General features: G+C 45.3%; 1 protein-coding gene across 1 annotated transcript in view; it reads left to right on the forward strand.

Moving 5' to 3' along the window:
• Positions 1-7,025: 7,025 nt before the first annotated feature.
• mmrn2a (multimerin 2a) overlaps positions 7,026-24,650 on the forward strand; it is a 35,207-nt gene continuing 17,582 nt past the window's right edge. The window contains exons 1-4 of the mRNA XM_072390427.1: positions 7,026-7,233; positions 16,814-16,920; positions 18,890-18,952; positions 23,780-23,950. Of these exons, the coding sequence (XP_072246528.1) occupies positions 7,037-7,233; positions 16,814-16,920; positions 18,890-18,952; positions 23,780-23,950 (538 nt within the window). The 5' untranslated portion in view covers positions 7,026-7,036. The remainder of the gene's footprint in view (positions 7,234-16,813; positions 16,921-18,889; positions 18,953-23,779; positions 23,951-24,650) is intronic.

Here is a 24,650-nt window from a genome sequence, read left to right on the forward strand (position 1 = left end):
ACTGGATGCCTGATTTATTCCCAAAAATTCAGTTTATATAGTGCACTTTTACAGCAAAAGTGATCTTAAGGCACCTTAAACAAGTTCAACAAGACTCTCATTGGATACAATCCAATTCAGTTCCAACTTGGATCAATTAAAACAAAGATCCACGGTGGTGTTTTATGTACATTAGCAGCTCCATAAAACCTTTTAAAAGTCAAAATACACAAATGAACACAGCATGAGATTGAACTGTTTCACTACTGTTCCTTCCTGTTACAGTAAGTAGGATTTTTGTGGGTTGTAAGAGCTTTTTTTAATGGATATTGAAGCGGTTTCACATCTCGGCTCTGATTGGTGAGGAGTTCAAGGCATTTAACCTCCGGCTCATTAGCACCTTCGGTGCCTGAAGTCACTTATGTGTCATGGACCCACCCAGTCATCAGCTCTTTGTTACATACGGGCTGTTTATCCTCCTTCGGGATGTATTTGGGTCACGGAAACATGTGGAGACTTGTCTTCAGGTGGCTGAATTCTCCCAGAAAATGTCAACAGCTTGTTTCCTATTTATTGTATTTGAGAAAAGATGCTTTTCGAGCTTGTGAGTCGCGTTTGTTACGTTGTTCGTTCACTTCGGCAGAATGAACAGAACCCAGCGCCGGTGCTGCAGGTTTCTGGAGCACAGAGGGGATGATGAGGCAGGACTGGATGCCCTCCCTCTTTGTCCTACCAAGAACCTGAATGTGACTCAGCAGAAAAACACAGTCACCCTTGGCTGCCTCGCCTCCTTCTCTGATTGGCCAGCAGCCGGCGCCGGCCTATTTTTAGATGCTTTTTATTTCATTTCTGAAGACGAGATCAATGCTGACCATCAGTCTTACACCATTACACTCAGAGCCTCAAACCTCAGAATATATTATTGATTTTCATGAAGAATTCTGTAATAACAGCGGAAAAACAGCAATTAATCATTTCTTTCATCCATCCAGAGTAACAACAAAAACAGGAATAGATTTGAGGATATTTCTTTGTTGGTGGAGAGAAAAAACTCCCTTTTTTACCCAGAAGAAACCAGTCAGGGCGGCCGTCTGCCCCGACAAACTGTGGTCAGAGTAGCAATTTAGCTAGCAGCTAAAGCAAGAAGGTTAGGGGCCTTGATCATTTTGAATCACCTAAAAACAGAAAAAGTTAATCTGATTTGTTTCCATCAGCTGGTTTGAAGTGAATAAAATATTTTATATTTTTCAGTCCGGACAGTACGGACCTGATTAGCACCAAGAAGAGGCTGATTGGTGGGGATCACAGCTTCGAAAGGCTGTGTAAAAATGTGCATTTGTGTAAACTGTGAGAGCTGAAGATATGAAGGGGCTGGATGTGTCGTTGTTTGTTGAGCACTGAGTTCTCAGAGGATCTCGGTTCCAAATCACGTCTGTGAGGAATGTAGCGCCGTCCTGCTAATTGATAGCTGAGCTGCCTTAATGAGGGTATGTGTTTAGAGTTAGTTTCCCACATGCCTGTCTGTATTAATTATGCTCTTATGACTGCAGTGACAGGAGCTTCTGCAAAGCCAGCAAAAATGATGACTTCAGCTGGACCTGAGCAACAGGCTCCTCTAAATGTAGCTTCGGTGTTTAGCACATAAAGTGCTAAGCTAGCTTTCTCCTCAGACTGAACTTTAGCTTCTTTCCTTTGTTTAGCCATTTTATGTGCGTGAGGAAAATGTTTATTTGAGTTCATATAACTTGTTTTTTCTTTAATCTTTAGCACAATAAAAATGAGTTTCATATGCACACGAACATACAGCAGTGTTACCTCCAGATATGTACAAGAGACATCAAAAAGCTAATTGAAAAATTATGCAAAAATATTTAGAGATACACAAAAAGACGAGAAAGATACACGAAATAGGATCAACATGTAAAATGGAGACGATGGTTTCCTTATTTTCTCTAACAAAGGCATTTATTTATGGTCACCATTATTTATTTATGGTCACCATAAATAAATAAAGCAGGGCTTTGTTTCTGATTATCATCGTTATTGTAAGCATGTTGGGATCTGACCTCTGACCTCCTCCAGCTGCTCTAATTAACTCAGAGTTGGACCAACAAAGATGCAAAGAACAGGCTAACAAACCGCTGGTTATCAAACTGAACAAAACAAAACCGTGACAACGGAAATACATGAATCAGAAATGATGACAAAGATTAGCACAATAACTAAAAAGGAAGAAAAATAGCTTCAAATGATTAAAAGCAGCTGTTAGCTTAGCTAGCGTTTATGTTGTGGGATTGTGAGTTATCGTTTTCACTGATGCACATCTGTTTTCACTGATGAACATCTGTTTTCACTGATGAACATCTGTTTTCACTGATGAACATCTGTTTTCACTGATGAACATCTGTTTTCACTCAGGCAGATTTTATCTCATCAAGTTATTTTAACTCTTTATTTTCTGACGTTGATCAATTCTGTTGAAATAACCTGAAGCAACTTCGGCTAACGTGATGTTAATTGCAAGCTAACCATCATAAGTCGAACCAAACGGCTAATGTAGCTAACGTTGCGTGGCGAGTTCTAACTTTAATTTTGGAGAAGCATAAGATTTACTTTCGCTGTTTTGCGGATGATGTACGACTCTTTTTGCCCTTAAACCCCCGAAAGAGATGCAATCGCTGCTTATTAATCTCAATGACATGGCAGAGGAGCTTAAACTTCCTAAAACTATATGAAAATAAGACCGAAGTTATAGTCTTTAGAAATCCTGAAATATTTTAAACAGAAAGCATAGCTCCTTAGTACCTCAAACAGCGGAAATGTATTGAATTCATGCTGCTTTTTAGTGGCTTAAGTTTTGTTTTTGTTCAAACTCGTAGGATCTTTCTGCACGAACCGGAGCACCAAAGCACTTCCTGGTAGTTACTGGCAGAATATCTGCAGCAGAAAGTCAAGGATACTTCCTTGGTTGGATGTAGTTTCAGGTTCAGAGGTTGCTAAGGAAACCAACAGAGATGTGGACCCTGAAGCAGGAGGTGAGAGGTGGGAATCAGTTCAGCACAGAAGCTTTTAGGGTTTAATCATTGCTCAGGAAGAGACTTTAAAGATATGATATGATTATAATATTATATTCATGTGTGTTTGAGGCATTTCAGAACAACTCTGCGTCAGCACCTCATCGGCAGCTTTGTGCAGAATTAAATGTGTGCAAAGCTGCTGCCACCAAGTGGACACATTCAGCACAGCATCCTCCTCCTTCTGTTCCTCCTCCTCCTCTTCTTCTTTCTCCTCCTCCTCCTCCTGCTCCTCCTCCTCCTGAGACAATCCTCGGAAATGACCCCCAACCAATCGGCCGGTCCCAGTGGAAAATCCCTCGGCTCTGACAGGAACTGTTCACCTCCCTCCATCCTGCTTCACTGTGATTCACTTTAATCTGCTGCGAACTTCTCAGTGAGCAAAGAAAAACATGAAAAAGTGTCAGAGTGAGTCTTTCCATGACTAAGAGATTTTCTCAGTGTCTAAAAACCTTTAAAAACACCAGCTTGTAAGAAACAGTGACTTATTATGTGTCTTATCCGCACAATTGAGCCATTTTCTTATTTTTTAAACATATTTCAGTAACTTATATATCAAGCAGCAACAGTGACCTCAAGTGGTAAAGATCAGGAAATACTGAAGAGGGACAGACTTTATCAATAAAAGGAAATACATCTTTAAAGGTAAAATTAAAGGTAAGAAAATGTCCCCATAATTCTGGACTGACCCCACAAAGATAGGAAACAAAGGCAGGATAAACATACGGAGGAAGGAGGTTGTTTCTTGTGCACGTCGGTGGACTTCCTGTCGTCTTATCACTTCAGCAGGAAAAGTATTTAGTGAAAGTGAAGTAGAGCGAAAAGAGTTGAAACTTGTTCTCAAACAGCTGAAATTATAATTCGAACCAAAATCAGTCATCGAGGAATTAAAAACATCTATTGAAATGCACCCTGAGTGTATCCGTCAGACAGTTCAGTCAGATAGGAAACAGACTTCCACACTCTGTGTTGTATAAAACTGTGTTTACATTACTGTGAAATCTTCTAATTGATGTTGCCTGTAAGAGTTGAGAAAAATGTTGAAAAGGCAACAGAATCACTTCTGAGCCACAAAGTCTGAACAGCAAAAGAAAAGAGCAAAAAACAGCGAAAAAATGACAACAGAAGTACATAGAAAGGTTCAAAGGAGACAAGAGTCAACTTAAAAGATGCAAAATGACCACAGAAGGATGCAAGATACATTTATAGAAAAAAAAATGCACAAGATGCAAAACAAAAATGTCAAAATGACAAAAATATTAAGATGCAAATGTCCACAAAGGGAAAAAAATGACAACAGACCCACAAAAACATTTAAAATAACTACAAAGGGACACGGAACAACTACAGAGACACGGAACAGCTACAAAGAGACACAGAACAACTACAAAGAGACACAGAACAGCTACAAAGAGACACAGAACAACTACAAAGAGACACAGAACAACTACAAAGAGACACAAACTAACTACAGAGACACAGAACAGCTACAAAGAGACACAGAACAGCTACAAAGAGACACAAACTAAAAATGACAACAGACCCACAAAAACATTTAAAATAACTACAAAGGGACACGAAACAACTACAAAGAGACACGGAACAACTACAGAGACACGGAACAGCTACAGAGACACGGAACAGCTACAAAGAGACACAGAACAGCTACAAAGAGACACGGAACAGCTACAAAGGCAAACAGAATAACTACAAAGAGACACGGAAACACTACAAAGAGACACGGAACAACTACAAAGAGACACGGAACAACTACAAAGAGACACGGAACAACTACAAAGAGACATGGAACAGCTACAAAGGCAAACAGAATAACTACAAAGAGACACAGAACAGCTACAAAGAGACACGGAACAGCTACAAAGAGACACGGAACAACTACAAAGAGACACGGAACAACTACAAAGAGACATGGAACAGCTACAAAGGCAAACAGAATAACTACAAAGAGACACGGAACAGCTACAAAGAGACACGGATCAGCTACAAAGAGACACAGAACAGCTACAAAGAGACACGGAACAGCTACAAAGGCAAACAGAATAACTACAAAGAGACACGGAAACACTACAAAGAGACACGGAACAGCTACAAAGAGACACGGAACAACTACAAAGAGACATGGAACAGCTACAAAGGCAAACAGAATAACTACAAAGAGACACGGAACAGCTACAAAGAGACACGGAACAGCTACAAAGAGACACGGAACAACTACAAAGAGACACGGAACAGCTACAAAGGGACACGGAACAGCTACAAAGAGACACGGAACAACTACAAAGAGACACGGAACAACTACAAAGAGACATGGAACAGCTACAAAGGCAAACAGAATAACTACAAAGAGACACGGAACAGCTACAAAGAGACACGGAACAGCTACAAAGAGACACAGAACAGCTACAAAGAGACACGGAACAGCTACAAAGGCAAACAGAATAACTACAAAGAGACACGGAAACACTACAAAGAGACACGGAACAGCTACAAAGAGACACGGAACAACTACAAAGAGACACGGAACAGCTACAAAGAGACACGGAACAACTACAAAGAGACACGGAACAGCTACAAAGAGACACGGAACAACTACAAAGAGACACGAAACAACTACAAAGAGACACAGAACAACTACAAAGAGACACGGAACAACTACAAAGAGACACGGAACAACTACAAAGAGACACGAAACAACTACAAAGAGACACAGAACAGCTACAAAGAGACACGGAACAGCTACAAAGGCAAACAGAATAACTACAAAGAGACACGGAACAGCTACAAAGGCAAACAGAATAACTACAAAGAGACACGGAACAGCTACAAAGGCAAACAGAACAACTACAAAGAGACACAGAACAACTACAAAGAGACACAGAACAACTACAAAGAGACACAGAACAACTACAAAGGCAAACAGAATAACTACAAAGAGACACGGAACAGCTACAAAGAGACACGGAACAACTACAAAGAGACACGGAACAGCTACAAAGAGACACGAAACAACTACAAAGAGACACAGAACAGCTACAAAGGCAAACAGAATAACTACAAAGAGACACGGAACAGCTACAAAGAGACACGGAACAACTACAAAGAGACACGGAACAGCTACAAAGAGACACGGAACAACTACAAAGAGACACGGAACAACTACAAAGAGACACAGAACAGCTACAAAGAGACACGAAACAACTACAAAGAGACACAGAACAACTACAAAGAGACACGGAACAGCTACAAAGAGACACGGAACAACTACAAAGAGACACGGAACAACTACAAAGAGACACGAAACAACTACAAAGAGACACAGAACAGCTACAAAGGCAAACAGAATAACTACAAAGAGACACGGGACAGCTACAAAGAGACACAGAACAGCTACAAAGGCAAACAGAACAACTACAAAGAGACACGGAATAGCTACAAAGAGACACGGAACAACTACAAAGAGACACGAAACAACTACAAAGAGACACAGAACAGCTACAAAGGCAAACAGAAAAACTACAAAGAGACACGGAACAGCTACAAAGAGACACGGAACAACTACAAAGAGACACGAAACAACTACAAAGAGACAAATGGCTGCAAAAAAGAGACCAAAATACAAAAAAGAGACAGAAAGGGACCAAATAAAGAACCAGGATGAAAAGCATTTGGGAACATGTTTAACTTTCATGGTGTTATCTGAGCATTAGTGGCTGTAGTTCAGTGTTTTTTGTGCTGTGACCCGTCAGAATGAAACGGATCCTCAGAGGAACACTGCTGGTTCTGAATCAACAGATAAACATTCGGGGCGCTGATCCTGGAGGTGATTTAGATGTGTCAGAGGAGGGGGAGCTTGGAAGTGACTGAACACAGCAGAGGAAACGGGGGCAGGACCTCCTCCTTCTCCTCCCCCTGCACCTCCCCCTTTAAAAGCAGCCGGGGGTCGGCAGCACCGCAGAGCAGACATGAGAGCGGCGGGGGAACTGGTGCTGGTGCTGGGCCTGCTGGTGAGCGCTCGCTGTGAAGTGAGGGCACGAGACCCTGAGGTGGAGGAGGAGGGCGAACTGGGAGGAAGAGGAGAGGGAAGAGGGATCCAACCTCACCCCGGGGTGACAGAGACCCCCCTGGAGGGGGAGATGGGGAACTACCCAGCCCGAAGCGGGTGAGTCCAGACAGCTCAGGCTTCACTTTCTGTGAAGGAGAGCTCCTCTGCTGCTCCAGCACTCAATCAATCAATCGTTAATCAATAAAACATGTCAAAACTCTGACACCTCGAGCAGCTGGAACCTGAACATCCACCGCTTTTTAAATTAAATGACAATAACTTAGTATATTAACAATTTTTCAATGTTTCTGTGAGGTCACGATGACACGTTATCCTGCTTTAATGTAACTTTTATCCTGCTTTAATGTAACATTTATCCTCCTTTAATGTAACATTTATCCTGCTTTAATGTAACATTTATCCTCCTTTAATGTAACTTTTATCCTTTAATGTAACATTTTATCCTCCTTTAATGTAACATTTATCTTCCTTTAATGTAACATTTATCCTGCTTTAATGTAACTTTTATCCTGCTTTAATGTAACATTTATCCTGCTTTAATGTAACATTTATCCTGCTTTAATGTAACTTTTATCCTGCTTTAATGTAACATTTTATCCTGCTTTAATGTAACATTTATCCTGCTTTAATGTAACTTTTATCCTGCTTTAATGTAACATTTATCCTGCTTTAATGTAACATTTATCCTGCTTTAATGTAACTTTTATCCTGCTTTAATGTAACATTTATCCTGCTTTAATGTAACTTTTATCCTGCTTTAATGTAACATTTATCCTCCTTTAATGTAACATTTATCCTGCTTTAATGTAACATTTATCCTGCTTTAATGTAACATTTATCCTCCTTTAATGTAACATTTATCCTGCTTTAATGTAACATTTATCCTCCTTTAATGTAACATTTATCCTCCTTTAATGTAACATTTATCCTGCTTTAATGTAACTTTTATCCTGCTTTAATGTAACATTTATCCTGCTTTAATGTAACATTTATCCTGCTTTAATGTAACTTTTATCCTCCTTTAATGTAACATTTATCCTCCTTTAATGTAACATTTATCCTCCTTTAATGTAACTTTTATCCTGCTTTAATGTAACATTTATCCAGCTTTAATGTAACTTTTATCCTGCTTTAATGTAACATTTTATCCTCCTTTAATGTAACATTTATCCTCCTTTAATGTAACTTTTATCTTCCTTTAATGTAACATTTATCCTCCTTTAATGTAACTTTTATCCTTTAATGTAACATTTTATCCTCCTTTAACGTAACATTTTATCCTCCTTTAACGTAACATTTATCCTGCTTTAATGTAACTTTTATCCTCCTTTAATGTAACATTTATCCTCCTTTAATGTAACATTTTATCCTCCTTTAACGTAACATTTATCCTGCTTTAATGTAACTTTTATCCTCCTTTAATGTAACTTTTATCCTGCTTTAACGTAACATTTATCCTGCTTTAATGTAACATTTATCCTCCTTTAACGTAACATTTTATCCTATTTGTGTCCGTTTTGAGACGCTTTTTATCCACTTTGTGTGTGTTTTATTGATCACTTTTCACCACTTTTTGGTGGTTTTATCATCCCTCCTCCTGGGGTTACTTTAGTTCAGGCTGATGTTTCTCTTCTGGTGTCAGTCACATCTCATCAGATTGGATGTTCCAGATGTTTTCAGATGTTTTCAGAACACTTTTTGAATGTTTCACCTTCTGTGACAAACAGACTAAATAAGAAGATTAAATTTCTCGGTGGGAGACACTTCTGCCGTGATTTTTACCCTCATCCATACTTTCTTCTACAGATTCCCTGATAAAATGAGTCCTGAGGGCTCTTAGCAAAACAACCCTCCATTAGCTCTGAACCCCCCCCCCACTGATGCTTTAATGACAGCGTCAGTAACTGGGCTCTTTGTGCTGTAATAGGAAGCAGGTTTCCAGGGTTTCTTTGGTTTTTGTAGCTGCAGTTTTATCTCTAGAGGCTGAGGGTTGATTGGTGGTTGGTGGGGGGGGTATTTACATCCTTCACATGTCAGAGGTCAGCAGGTAGTTAAGCACTGATGAATTGGAAGTGGAAAAGTTTGCTGTTTCACTGAAAGAAGAAATGATGAAGAAAAGCGGCTCAAAGGAGATTTTAGGTGTTTTCAGTTTAAAGAATGAATTAAATGTCTAATTCAGAGTTTTTAAAAGCTCAGTTTGAGCTGCAGGTGTGAGGAAGAGGAGTATTTAAGCTAAATAACATGCAGATAACACGACCACAGCGAAAACATCTGCTCGTTCAGCCGCTAACAGACGCACAGCTGGCAGATGAAAGAACGACACACAGCGTCCAAAATAAAGGCGACAAGACAGAGAATCAAAGCCGGTTCTGTTATCAGAGACATTATCATGCTGGTGGACGAATTCTGCTGCTGAGATGCTGAATCTGAGCAGCTGGAGGCCAAAGATTACAGCAGGAACTCAGAGGTGAACCCAGTGAAACTCAAACAACCACGAAGAGGCATGTTTATAAGGAGAAAGGCTGATGATGATGATGGAGGAGGAGCCTGAAGCATCCTGATACATTCATCTAAAAACTACAGGAGAGCAAAAGGTCTCAACACTTTTCCTCAGAATATCTTGTTTCCAGGAAGTTTTCTGCAGATAATTCAGAACCGAACCGGCTGGTCGCTCTGTGTTATGACAGCTTCCTCCAGCCTTCTGCTCTGACCTCCTGCAGCCTCATTATTCAGACTCTGAACCCCGCAGACCTCAGCTTGTTTTCTGCGGTTTCTCCCAGGATGAGTCAAGGTCTCACTCTGAAACACAAAGAGCAGCATGTTGAAGGTTGAAATACGGAACAAAGCAGCTAAAAGTGACAGTTTGACGCAGCACAGCTGCATCAAATTTACAAAACAAAAAGATTTGATTTTGGTCCAAAGTGAGACAAAATGACTGACAGAACTAAATCAAACCACATGAGCAGCTATTTGTGTTGGACAGGAGGGAAGAGAAGAAAAACACAGTTTAACTGTTCTGAATGTTGAGTGTCTTCAGCGTTCAGCTTGTTGCTGTTGAACACCAAGGATATATATATATAAATATACACAATGATCATTATGTGGCATAAAATGAACAAAAACATGTATGCTAATTACTTCCAAAATTGCTAATTTACTATAAAGACCTCAAATATACAGAAAATGCTCCGGAATGAATGAAAAGAATCACAGCAAAGAGATAAAAAGAACATGACAAACTGAAAAGAAAGATACAAAGCAGCTGCTCATTGGTTTAGAAAAGCAATAAGAAGATACAGTCATCAAGGAAAAATGTATACGAGGGGATTCAAAATGGCTACAATACAACAGAATATATGGGATATAGAATATGGCAATGATGCGAAACAGCTATGAAAACAAAATGACTACAGTGATGAAAAAGTACTCAGCAGAGACTAAATTACCTCATAATAATGCAAAGCAACTAATAAGAGGTGTACAATGACCACAAAGAGGCACGAAATGATGGTATAGGGATGCAAAACCGTCTCAGTAGGGCACAAAATAACTCCAGAGACACTAAATGACCACAGCGAGTTAATAGAAGCAAAATCAGAACAATATTTTACAAATTACTGTCACGAAAAGATGCAAAACAACCACTCAGAGAGACTAAGTTACTGCAAACATGTAAAATAACCGACTGATGACAAAAATTACTGCAAAAGGATCCAAAATCACTGCAAAAGGATCCAAAATCACTCTAAAAGGATCCAAAATCACTGCAAAAGGATCCAAAATCACTGCAAAAGGATCCAAAATCACTGCAAAAGGATCCAAAATCACTCTAAAAGAATCCAAAATCACTGCAAAAGGATCCAAAATCACTGCAAAAGGATCCAAAATCACTCTAAAAGGATCCAAAATCACTGCAAAAGGATCCAAAATCACTGCAAAAAGGATCCAAAATCACTCTAAAAGGATCCAAAATCACTGCAAAAGGATCCAAAATCACTGCAAAAGGATCCAAAATCACTCTAAAAGAATCCAAAATCATTCTAAAAGAATCCAAAATCACTGCAAAAGGATCCAAAATCACTCGAAAAGAATTCAAAATCACTCTAAAAGGATCCAAAATCACTGCAAAAGGATCCAAAATCACTCTAAAAGAATCCAAAATCACTGCAAAAGGATCCAAAATCACTCTAAAAGAATCCAAAATCACTACAAAAGAATCCAAAATCACTACAAAAGAGTCCAAAATCACTCTAAAAGAATCCAAAATCACTGCAAAAGGATCCAAAATCACTCTAAAAGAATCCAAAATCACTCTAAAAGGATCCAAAATCACTGCAAAAGGATCCAAAATCACTCTAAAAGAATCCAAAATCACTCTAAAAGAATCCAAAATCACTCTAAAAGGATCCAAAATCACTCTAAAAGGATCCAAAATCACTCTAGTCGTCCAATCCAAAAACCTTACAAGAGGAAACAAAATGACCAAAAAGTGACAAAACAACCTGCATAAATAAGTAAATTGAGATGAAAACAATAACGACAAAAAGACCCAGAAATTAATAACTTTTTACATCGACTCTAAATTATCACACCATGAACTACAAAATAATGCAAAAATGGCAAATAATGAATTAAAAAGGATAGAAAATGACTAAAAAGTATGACCTCTGGCCACCAACACCACAAAAGGACCACAGGGAGACAGTAGAAGATATGAAACGATCCCAAAAAGATTCAGGACGTCATCAGAAGTCCAAACGAGGCATCGATGAGCTGAACAATGATCCTCATTGTTCTTTCATCTCTGACCGATTCGAGTTCAAACTCCGGCATTCTGGGAAATGCAGGTTATCAGCAGCATGAGGAAATGACACCATCAGTCTCAGCTGTGAGTTCAGCGTTCAGAACCAGTTCAGAGTCTGTGAGAACCGACAAAAACAAGCAGAGGAGGCGTCGCTTTGGTCCAGCTCAGCGCTGAGGAGGACGCTTCCTCCTGCTCTCTCCTGATCTGACCTGCAGGTATTAACTCTGCTCTAACAGAGAAAGCATGGGTCAGGATAACAGAAGGGATTAAATTCTTCACCCAGAGTTCAGTCTGACAGGACAAACTGGGCTGAAAAGGAAAGATTTGTCCTGTGATCTTGTTCCAGCAGCCTTTCAGGCTTCTGCTGAGTTCCTCAGGCTCACCTGTTCACTGAGGGCTTAACGGCATTAATTACCTGACCCAGGGTCAGATTGTTGAGAGTTCAGCTCCACTGGATCCTTCAATGCTCTACTTCCTCAGCAGCACAGCTCAGGTTTGTTCAGGAGTTCTGTCAGTTTAACACGATGCCAAGGAGGAAAGACACCAGCAATGATCTCAGAGAAGCAGCTGCTGCTGCCCATCAGTCTGGGGAGGGTTATAAGGCCATTTCCAGACTATCTGGAGTCCATCATTCTACAGAGAGAAAGATTATTCACAAGTGGAAAACATTCAGGACAGCTGTCAATCTTCCCAGGGTTGGACGTCCCAGCAAGTTCACCCCAAGGTGAAGAAGCCCAGAGCTACATCTCAGACTCTACAGGCCTCAGTTAGCATGTTAAAGGTTAAAGGTCACCCCAAGGTGAAGAAGCCCAGAGCTACATCTCAGACTCTACAGGCCTCAGTTAGCATGTTAAAGGTTAAAGGTCACCCCAAGGTGAAGAAGCCCAGAGCTACATCTCAGACTCTACAGGCCTCAGTTAGCATGCTAAAGGTTAAAGGTCACCCCAAGGTGAAAAAGCCCAGAGCTACATCTCAGACTCTACAGGCCTCAGTTAGCATGTTAAAGGTTAAAGGTCACCCCAAGGTGAAAAAGCCCAGAGCTACATCTCAGACTCTACAGGCCTCAGTTAGCATGCTAAAGGTTAAAGGTCACCCCAAGGTGAAGAAGCCCAGAGCTACATCTCAGACTCTACAGGCCTCAGTTAGCATGTTAAAGGTTAAAGGTCACCCCAAGGTGAAAAAGCCCAGAGCTACATCTCAGACTCTACAGGCCTCAGTTAGCATGCTAAAGGTTAAAGGTCACCCCAAGGTGAAGAAGCCCAGAGCTACATCTCAGACTCTACAGGCCTCAGTTAGCATGTTAAAGGTTAAAGGTCACCCCAAGGTGAAAAAGCCCAGAGCTACATCTCAGACTCTACAGGCCTCAGTTAGCATGTTAAAGGTTAAAGGTCACCCCAAGGTGAAAAAGCCCAGAGCTACAGGCCTCAGTTAGCATGTTAAAGGTTAAAGGTCACCCCAAGGTGAAAAAGCCCAGAGCTACATCTCAGACTCTACAGGCCTCAGTTAGCATGTTAAAGGTCAAAGGTCATGACAGCACAGTTAGAAAAATACTGAACAAGGATGGCTTGTTTGGAAGGGCTGCAGGAGAAAGCCTCTTCTCTCTAAAAAGAACATGGCAGCACAGCTTAGGTTTGCAAAGCTGCATCTGAACAAAGCTCAAGACTTCTGGAACAATGTCCTTTGGACAGACCAGAGCAAAGTGGAGATGTTTGGTCCTAATGCACAGCAGCACGTTTGGAGGAAACCAAACACAGCAGATCAGCACAAACACCTCATACCAGCTGTCAAGCACGGTGGTGGAGGGCTGATGATCTGGGCTGGTTCTGCAGCCACAGGACCTGGGCACCTTGCAGTCATTGAGTCCACCATGAACTCCTCTGGATACCAAAGTATTCTAGAGTCAAATGTGAGGCCATCTGTCCCACAGCTAAAGCTGGGCTGAAACTGGCTCATCAACAGGACAAAGATCCCAAACACAGCAGCAGATCTACAGCAGAATGTGGGAAAAAGAACAGAATCAAGGTGTTGCAATGGTCCAGTCAGAGTCCAGACCTCAGCCTGACTGAAATGCTGTGGTGGGACCTTAAGAGAGCTGTGCATCTAGGGTTGGATTCGCCTAATTTCAAGATCTGGTAAAACAATAGAAGTGAGTTTGGAGCAGAATGTTATCAGCTGTTTGTGGTGGTTGGTTTCTTCTAGTCTTTTGTGTAAAAACTCTGTTTTCAAAGGAGGTTCTTTGGGAGAACCTCAAGATGTTGTCTTTGAGAGCTGTTGGCTAACGAGTAAAAGACTGAGGTAACGTTGGGGGAACTTTAGGGAAGTCAGGAAGCGTAACGTCGTCTGAAGTGATGGAAACAACTGATGACTCCTGTTGCTCTTCACAGGAAGTGCTGCAGGGTTTTTATTAGTCAGACCAGTTTGTTCACATGTTGAAACAATGGAAGTATCACAGCACCTCCATCCATCCTGGACCCCCTCACTTCCTCTGACTTTGAGGGGTGTCCTCCTGCTCAGACGCGTCCAAATCATCTCACCTGCAGGATATCTGGGAGGGATCCTCACAGGAACTCTAAATAACCTCGACTGGGGTCTTTGGATGTGTTCAGGGAGTCAGGACAGGTCCGGGAAAAGGACATCGGGGCTCCCTCCAGGCTTTGCATCGTAGTTATCTTTCTCAGTCTGGACTTCATCAGGAAACAAAGAGTGCAGCCTGCCCTCTGAGTGAAAACTGTTTCTGAAGCAGAAACAGTCTGAGGCCAAACAGCAGATTGTGAAACGTGGAGCCAGAGGTCAGTTGACAGGAAGTGCTGAGATAAACAGTCACACATCAACAAACACCAACTGAACAATGAGACCAATCAGCACAAAGTAAACACATTCAGATGTGAATGTTGGTGGGTCCACAAATGGACAGCTTCACTCTGCGAGGTCCACAGGCTCCAAGACCTACATGGGTTTACTTTAACTGTCCGACACTTTGAGCTGAAGAACACGTCATATGGAACAGAAGGGGGCGTGGCCTGTCATTATCCACCTGTAAAGCGCCACAGGACGAGTTATCTTTATGTATTTAGCAGACGCTTTTATCCAAAGCAACTTACAGGTAGGCAGATAGGGTAAGGGCCCCTACTGGAGGTGGTACCTTTCATGCGGGGGATTTGAGCTCAGGTCTCCCACATGGAAGGTGGGAATCACACCTCTACACTAGCCCTACCACCTCCACCATCAGTACAGCAAAGCGCTTTTATCTTTATAGAACATTTTATCACATGGAAACTCAAGGAAATGTAGTTTGTTTGAAACGTACGCTCTGCTGGTGGAGGCGGGGCCATGTTTGTTCCCCGTCCTGATTGGATAACGAGTCGGGATCAAACAGGTGATGAGTTCCCTCCTGCAGAGGTTCGGATCCTACAGAGGTTCGGATCCTACAGAGGTTCGGATCCTGCAGAGGTTCGGCTCCTGCAGCAGGTTCAGATCCCTAACCCTAACCCTTCAGATCCTGCAGAGGGTCGGATCCTGCAGCAGGTCCAGATCCTGCAGCAGGTCCAGATCCTGCAGCAGGTCCAGATCCTGCAGCAGGTCCAGATCCTGCAGAGGTTCGGATCCTGCAGAGGTTCAGATCCTGCAGCAGGTCCAGATCCTGCAGCAGGTCCAGATCCTGCAGCAGGTTCGGATCCTGCAGCAGGTCCAGATCCTGCAGAGGTTCGGATCCTGCAGAGGTTCAGATCCTGCAGCAGGTCCAGATCCTGCAGAGGTTCGGATCCTGCAGAGGTTCAGATCCTGCAGAGGTTCGGATCCTGCAGCGGGTCCAGATCCCGCAGCAGGTCCAGATCCTGCAGCAGGTCCAGATCCCGCAGCAGGTCCAGATCCCGCAGCAGGTCCAGATCCCGCAGCAGGTCCAGATCCTGCAGCAGGTCCAGATCCTGCAGCAGGTTCGGATCCTGCAGCAGGTTCGGATCCTACAGAGGTTCAGATCCTGCAGCAGGTTCGGATCCTACAGAGGGTCGGATCCCGCAGCAGGTCCAGATCCTGCAGCAGGTCCAGATCCTGCAGCAGGTTCGGATCCTGCAGCAGGTTCGGATCCTGCAGAGGTTCGGATCCCTAACCCTAACCCTTCAGATCCTGCAGAGGTTCGGATCCTGCAGCAGGTTCGGATCCTACAGAGGTTCGGATCCTGCAGCGGGTTCGGATCCTGCAGAGGTTCGGATCCTACAGAGGTTCGGATCCTGCAGCGGGTTCGGATCCTGCAGAGGTTCGGATCCTGCAGAGGTTCGGATCCTGCAGCGGTTCAGATCCTGCAGAGGTTCGGATCCTGCAGCAGGTTCGGTCGTTGCTTTCATGCAGAGGCAGAATCACTGTTTCTATAATAAATACGATGAAAGCTGAAGCTGCAGAAATCTGAAGTTTGATGTCTTTTACAGGCACAGAAACTGTATAAATAGACAATTTTACTTTAAAAAGAACAACCTGCACAATAAATGACCTCAGATGTAATCAATCAGCTGATCAAAACGAACAAAAACCAGGGATGAATTCAGCTGAAAAAGACTAAAAGTTGCTGAGTTCAGACCCCAGAACTGATCCAGCAGCAGTTTATCCTGCTGCTCTCTTTAAAAACATTATCTTTAAATTAAATCCTCCTCTTTTTCCCGTGTGAGCCTCAGCTGGAGGGTCTTTGAAAAGAAACCCGAGCCTCTGTTTTCCGTCTCATCAGGACTTTTATCTGTGTCATTAGCTCAGGATGTGAATACGTCATCGTTCCAGCCGCCTCTGATGTTCTTTACTGTGAAACAAGCTGTGAAATCTGCAAATATTCTTTCTGGAGAGCAAAGTGTGGCGCTTGAGTTGGACAGTGACAGCTTTTGTTTGCAGGAACAAGATGTCGACGCGGTCGGCCTCCAGGCACGAGCAGAACATCCTCTCCTGCCTGCTGTGGCGCTGCTGTCCAGGACACCTCGGGAAAAACTGTGAGGACTCAGGTGGGTCAGCAGGACTCTGAGGTTAAACTGTGAGGACTCAAACCTTTTCAGACACATATACACTCAGTTTTAGTTTATCAGGATCTTTTAACAAGATGAAACATCCAGCAGAAGGAGACAGGAAGGGCAGCCATCTTTTTTAGACATCATCCTGTGAGGAGGACAGGATGAGGAGAGGTGCATCATGGGAGCTCCCCCAGCAGGCTGGGCCTATAGCAGCAGAACTATGGGATGTTTCAGGCTCACCTGAGCCATCCCTAACTATAAGCTTTATCAGAAAGGAAAGTTTCAGCCTGATCTTAAAGGTAGAGAGGGTGTCTGCTTCCTGAAGCCAAACTGGCAGCTGGTTCCACAGAGAGGGGCCTGATAACTGAAGGCTCTGCCTCCCATTCTGCTTTTAGGGGCCTGATAACTGAAGGCTCTGCCTCCCATTCTGCTTTTAGGGGCCTGATAACTGAAGGCTCTGCCTCCCATTCTGCTTTTAGGGCCTGATAACTGAAGGCTCTGCCTCCCATTCTGCTTTTAGGGGCCTGATAACTGAAGGCTCTGCCTCCCATTCTGCTTTTAGGGGCCTGATAACTGAAGGCTCTGCCTCCCATTCTGCTTTTAGGGGCCTGATAACTGAAGGCTCTGCCTCCCATTCTGCTTTTAGGGGCCTGATAACTGAAGGCTCTGCCTCCCATTCTGCTTTTAGGGGCCTGATAACTGAAGGCTCTGCCTCCCATTCTGCTTTTAGGGGCCTGATAACTGAAGGCTCTGCCTCCCATTCTGCTTTTAGGGGCCTGATAACTGAAGGCTCTGCCTCCCATTCTGCTTTTAGGGGCCTGATAACTGAAGGCTCTGCCTCCCATTCTGCTTTTAGGGGCCTGATAACTGAAGGCTCTGCCTCCCATTCTGCTTTTAGGGGCCTGATAACTGAAGGCTCTGCCTCCCATTCTGCTTTTAGGGGCCTGATAACTGAAGGCTCTGCCTCCCATTCTGCTTTTAGGGGCCTGATAACTGAAGGCTCTGCCTCCCATTCTGCTTTTAGGGGCCTGATAACTGAAGGCTCTGCCTCCCATTCTGCTTTTAGGGGCCTGATAACTGAAGGCTCTGCCTCCCATTCTGCTTTTAGGGGCCTGATAACTGAAGGCTCTGCCTCCCATTCTGCTTTTAGGGGCCTGATAACTGAAGGCTCTGCCTCCCATTCTGCTTTTAGGGGCCTGATAACTGAAGGCTCTGCCTCCCATTCTGCTTTTAGGGGCCTGATAACTGAAGGCTCTGCCTCCCATTCTGCTTTTAGGGGCCTGATAACTGAAGGCTCTGCCTCCCATTCTGCTTTTAGAAACTCTGGGAACCACAAGGAAACCTGCAGCCTGAGAGCAAAGTGCTCTGTTGGGGAAATATCCAACTGTGAGATCTTTAAGATGTGATGGAGCTCGGTCATTCAGAGCTTTATATGTGAGGAGAAGAACCTTAAATTCTATTCTGAATCTAACAGGGAGCCAATGAAGAGAAGCTAAAACTGGAGAAACATGATCTCTGCTGTTAGATCTCAGCAGAACTCTGGCTGCAGGGTTCTGGATCAGCTGCAGGGTTCTGGATCAGCTGGAGGGTTCTGGATCAGCTGCAGGGTTCTGGATCAGCTGCAGGGTTCTGGATCAGCTGCAGGGTTCTGGATCAGCTGGAGGGTTCTGGATCAGCTGCAGGGTTCTGGATCAGCTGGAGGGTTCTGGATCAGCTGGAGGCTTTTCAGAGAGTTTAGTTCCAACAAAAGATTTCCCCATCAGAGTTTCTGCTTCTCTGCTGGAGTCGGACTATTTTTAAACATCCTCCGTAGAAAAGCTTAATTTGGTCCAGACTCCAGCGCCTGTGGGAACCTGTTTACCGGGTTCCTCCCTGTTCTGTCTGAGCTGTACTGGAAACTCCTTTATATCCATCAGTTTCCTGTCACTTTGGGTCATGGTTCCTTGTTTTTTCTCTCTAACAGGAACTGAACATCAGCCAGAATCTGCCGGATCAGAACCAAAGAGAACCAAGGTCCAGACTGCAGGTAAGACCCACCAGTAACCCTCAGTTAGTGATGAATAAGCATCCAGAACTTTGCTTTTTAAAAATGTAAGACTTTAAGGACCGACCCAGATCAGAACCAGGGACTGGACCTGATTCAGAGTGTTTCTCTGTAGGCAGAACCAGGGACTGGACCTGATTCAGAGTGTTTCTCTGTAGGCAGAACCAGGGACTGGACCTGATTCAGAGTGTTTCTCTGTAGGCAGAACCAGGCTCCTGCAGCTGCTGCAGGCCCAGATGTTTCTCTGTAAGGCGAGTTTATTTTAGAGCATAATTCAACAACAAGGTGATTCAAAGTGCTTTACGGAGACATTAAAACAGAAGAAATAAAAAGCATGATTTAAAATTTAAACAAAAGAAAGAAATAAAAACAATAGATAAAATCAGGAGTTAAAATATGAAACTGAAGCTTATTCAAAAGCAGCTGAAAATAGATGTTTCTTCAGCCTGGACTTAAATCCTGAGAGTTTCAGCTGATCTGAGGCTTTCTGGGAGTTTGTTCCAGACATGTGGAGCATAGAAGCTGAATGCAGCTCCTCCAGGTCTGGTTCTGACTCTGGGAACTGATAAAGAACCGGATCCAGATGACCTGAGGGGTCTGGGAGGTTCATAGTGGGTCAGGAGGTCAGAGGTCAGAGCTTTATGGACCAGCAGCAGAACTTTAAAGTCTATCCTCTGATGGACCGGCAGCAGAACTTTAAAGTCTATCCTCTGATGGACCGGCATCAGAACCTTAAAGTCTATCCTCTGATGGACCGGCATCAGAACTTTAAAGTCTATCCTCTGATGGACCGGCATCAGAACTTTAAAGTCTATCCTCTGATGGACCGGCATCAGAACCTTAAAGTCTATCCTCTGATGGACCGGCATCAGAACTTTAAAGTCTATCCTCTGATGGACCGGCATCAGAACTTTAAAGTCTATCCTCTGATGGACCGGCAGCAGAACTTTAAAGTCTATCCTCTGATGGACCGGCATCAGAACCTTAAAGTCTATCCTCTGATGGACCGGCATCAGAACCTTAAAGTCTATCCTCTGATGGACCGGCATCAGAACTTTAAAGTCTATCCTCTGATGGACCAGCATCAGAACCTTAAAGTCTATCCTCTGATGGACCGGCATCAGAACTTTAAAGTCTATCCTCTGATGGACCGGCATCAGAACTTTAAAGTCTATCCTCTGATGGACCGGCATCAGAACCTTAAAGTCTATCCTCTGAGGGACCGGCAGCAGAACTTTAAAGTCTATCCTCTGATGGACCGGCATCAGAACCTTAAAGTCTATCCTCCGATGGACCGGCATCAGAACTTTAAAGTCTATCCTCTGATGGACCGGCATCAGAACCTTAAAGTCTATCCTCTGATGGACCGGCATCAGAACTTTAAAGTCTATCCTCTGATGGACCAGCAGCAGAACTTTAAAGTCTATCCTCTGATGGACCGGCAGCCGGTGGAAAGACCTCACAGCTGGACTGAGCTGCTCCACTTCTTTGGTCTCAGTAGGACTCCAGCAGCTGAGTTCTGGAGGAGCTGCAGGTGTCTGACTGACTTTTTAAAGATGCTTTTACAATAATCAAACCTCCTAAAGATGAATGCATGGACCGGTTCTTCCAGGTCCTGCTGAGACATCAGATCTTTTAGCCTTTATATATATATTTAGCACCAGGGACTGGACCTGCTTCAGAGTGTTTCTCTTCCACTTCTCCTTGTGATTTAGTCCCAGACAGAAAAAAGCTGCCATCAGCCAAACTGTCTCAGTGGGAAACGTGTGGAACATCCGTCCCACGGGTCACCATCAGCTGAGAACCAAAACACTGGATGTTTCTGGAAAAAAGCAGCAGCCTGAAATAGACCTTTGGCCTTTAGAGGCTTGATTCAACAAAGAAAAAGGCGGGCCCAGCTCACCTCCACATGGTGCAGTCCGCTCCCACCACGCCTCCGATTGAAGCAGCTTCCTGCCAGCTGAAGGTCATGTGATTAGATCATCAACATAAATGATTAGGCCAGAACAACAGAGGGACACAATCCCAGGAACACCAGTGGTTCTGCCACTGCGGGACCGGTCCAGTCCGAGCTGAGCCTGAACCTTCAGGACGCCGGTAACACCTCGATGTGTCAAGGATCGTGGTGGGAGGCAGTGATCCTCTGACCTTCACGCAACAGTTTGTGGGTCAAATTCTGTCCTGCCTGAACCTTTCCTTACTCTGGTCCCACCTACTTTGGTCCCACCTGCTTTGGTCCCACCTACTTTGGTCCCACCTGCTTTGGTCCCACCTGCTTTGGTCCCACCTGCTTTGGTCCCACCTGCTTTGGTCCCACCTGCTTTGGACTCCACCTGCTTTGGTCCCACCTGCTTTGGTCCCACCTGCTTTGGTCCCACCTGCTTTGGACTCCACCTGCTTTGGTCCCACCTGCTTTGGTCCCACCTGCTTTGGTCCCACCTGCTTTGGTCCCACCTGCTTTGGACTCCACCTGCTTTTGTCCCACCTGCTTTGGACTCCACCTGCTTTGGTCCCACCTGCTTTGGTCCCACCTGCTTTGGACTCCACCTGCTTTTGTCCCACCTGCTTTGGACTCCACCTGCTTTGGTCCCACCTGCTCTGGTGCCACCTGCTTTGGTCCCACCTGCTTTGGTCCCACCTGCTTTGGACTCCACCTGCTTTAGACTCCACCTGCTTTGGTCCCACCTGCTTTGGTCCCACCTGCTTTGGTCCCACCTGCTTTGGACTCCACCTGCTTTGGTCCCACCTGCTTTGGACTCCACCTGCTTTGGTCCCACCTGCTTTGGTCCCACCTGCTTTGGACTCCACCTGCTTTGGTCCCACCTGCTTTGGTCCCACCTGCTTTGGTCCCACCTGCTTTGGACTCCACCTGCTTTGGTCCCACCTGCTTTGGTCCCACCTGCTTTGGACTCCACCTGCTTTGGTCCCACCTGCTTTGGACTCCACCTGCTTTGGTCCCACCTGCTTTGGTCCCACCTGCTTTGGTCCCACCTACTTTGGTCCCACCTGCTTTGGACTCCACCTGCTTTAGACTCCACCTGCTTTGGTCCCACCTGCTTTGGTCCCACCTGCTTTGGACTCCACCTGCTTTGGACTCCACCTGCTTTGGTCCCACCTACTTTGGTCCCACCTGCTTTGGACTCCACCTGCTTTAGACTCCACCTGCTTTGGTCCCACCTGCTTTGGTCCCACCTGCTTTGGTCCCACCTGCTTTGGTCCCACCTGCTCTGGTGCCACCTGCTTTGGTCCCACCTGCTTTGGTGCCACCTGCTTTGGTCCCACCTGCTTTGGTCCCACCTGCTTTGGTCCCACCTGCTCTGGTGCCACCTACTTTGGTCCCACCTGCTTTGGTCCCACCTACTTTGGTCCCACCTGCTCTGGTGCCACCTGCTTTGGTCCCACCTGCTTTGGACTCCACCTGCTTTGGTCCCACCTGCTTTGGTCCCACCTGCTTTGGTCCCACCTGCTTTGGTCCCACCTGCTTTGGACTCCACCTGCTTTGGTCCCACCTGCTTTGGTCCCACCTGCTTTGGACTCCACCTGCTTTGGACTCCACCTGCTTTGGTCCCACCTGCTTTGGTCCCACCTGCTTTGGTCCCACCTGCTTTGGACTCCACCTGCTTTGGTCCCACCTGCTTTGGTCCCACCTGCTTTGGTCCCACCTGCTTTGGTCCCACCTGCTTTGGTCCCACCTGCTTTGGACTCCACCTGCTTTGGTCCCACCTGCTTTGGTCCAACCTGCTTCGGTCCCACCTGCTTTGGACCCACCTGCTTTGGACCCACCTGCTTTGGTCCCACCTGCTCTGGACTCCACCTGCTTTGGTCCCACCTGCTTTGGTCCAACCTGCTTCGGTCCCACCTGCTTTGGACCCACCTGCTTTGGACCCACCTGCTTTGGTCCCACCTGCTTTGGTCCCACCTGCTTTGGTGCCACCTGCTCTGGTGCCACCTGCTCTGGTGCCACCTGCTTTGGTCCCACCTGCTTTGGTCCCACCTGCTTTGGTGCCACCTGCTCTGGTGCCACCTGCTTTGGTCCCACCTGCTTTGGACTCCACCTGCTTTGGTCCCACCTGCTTCGGTCCCACCTGCTTTGGACTCCACCTCCTTTGGACTCCACCTGCTTTGGTCCCACCTGCTTTGGTCCCACCTGCTTTGGTCCCACCTGCTTTGGACCCACCTGCTTTGGTCCCACCTGCTTTGGTCCCACCTGCTTTGGTCCCACCTGCTTTGGTCCCACCTGCTTTGGTGCCACCTGCTCTGGTGCCACCTGCTCTGGACTCCACCTGCTCTGGACTCCACCTGCTTTGGTCCCACCTGCTTTGGTCCCACCTGCTTTGGTCCCACCTGCTTTGGTGCCACCTGCTCTGGTGCCACCTGCTCTGGACTCCACCTGCTTTGGTCCCACCTGCTTTGGTGCCACCTGCTCTGGACTCCACCTGCTTTGGTCCCACCTGCTTTGGTCCCACCTGCTTTGGACTCCACCTGCTTTGGTCCCACCTGCTTTGGACCCACCTGCTTTGGTCCCACCTGAGGGGACCCAGCAGGGCCTCCTGCGGTGTTTCAGCAGCACTGATGTATTTTCCGGCTGCAGATCACTGACTCTGAGCTTCTGGTTCCTGCCGTCTGCTGCTGGAATTGAACAATGAACTCAAAGTGAAACAAAAGCTGAGAAATCCCCACATACAGCAGCCATTGTGCCTCAGCCTGACTTCCTGTTGATCTCTGGAAGGTTAAACGGGTAATTCCAGCACGTGAAGTGATTCATATCCCCTGAAATGCAGCTCACGTCTTCTTTTGAATGTGTTTCAGATGGCCGGGCTCGGCACCGGATGCAGCAGCAAGTTGACCCACACCGAGAACAGAACGACCACCAGGGGCCCATCCACACCTACCCAGTTCAACCAGATGTGCACCGCAGCGCCGCCCGCCACCCTCCTCACACCACGCCCAAGCTGGACCTCCGAGATCAGGTGTATCCTGGTGAGTTTTGGTCAGACATTAACCGAAGGAATCCAAGCTGCTGCTTCTGTGTTGTGGAAAAAAGGGGTTTTCCTCCTCTGAATAAACCAAATCCGTCCATGTCCTCCAGCTGGAGCCTATCCCAGCTGTGATTGGGCCAGAGTTCACCTGGACAGTTCACCTGGACAGGTCACCAGTTAACCTGACATGCATGTTTCTGGTTGTTCTGATCATTGTGTTCGGTCTGAACTGTATTTTTTTATGTCAGAAGCACCTTTATCTATAGAATGTGGTTTTCCATGGTCTGCTTGAACAATGCTGGGACGTCCCAGGAAAAGATGTGGCCTTGAAGGCAGCATATGTTGCTGTAAAATCTCAGTGAGCTTTTCTGCATTAATGCTGCCGTCACAGAAGTGGAAATGAGCTTTGCCCCCTGATCCAACCCCATACCATCACAGAGCCTGGCTGCAGGGACTGGCTGCTGACAGCAGGCTGGATGCTGCTTTTGCTCTTTGCTCCATTTCTTCCAACAAAGATGTGGAATACTGATGGGTCTGACCACAGCACACGTTTCCACCGTGTGACGGTCCATCCCAGACGCCTCCGAGCCCAGAGAAGTGGACGAGGTTAACATCAGGCTTCTTTCCTGCACAGTAAAGCTTGTGAATGGAACTCTGTATTGTGGTGCCTGACAAAGGTTTCCACAGTAATCCCTTGTCCA

This window comes from Leuresthes tenuis, unplaced genomic scaffold (genome assembly GCF_036924035.1).
Source record: "Leuresthes tenuis unplaced genomic scaffold, fLeuTen1.0.hap1 SCAF_8, whole genome shotgun sequence".
Taxonomy (NCBI): domain Eukaryota; kingdom Metazoa; phylum Chordata; class Actinopteri; order Atheriniformes; family Atherinopsidae; genus Leuresthes; species Leuresthes tenuis.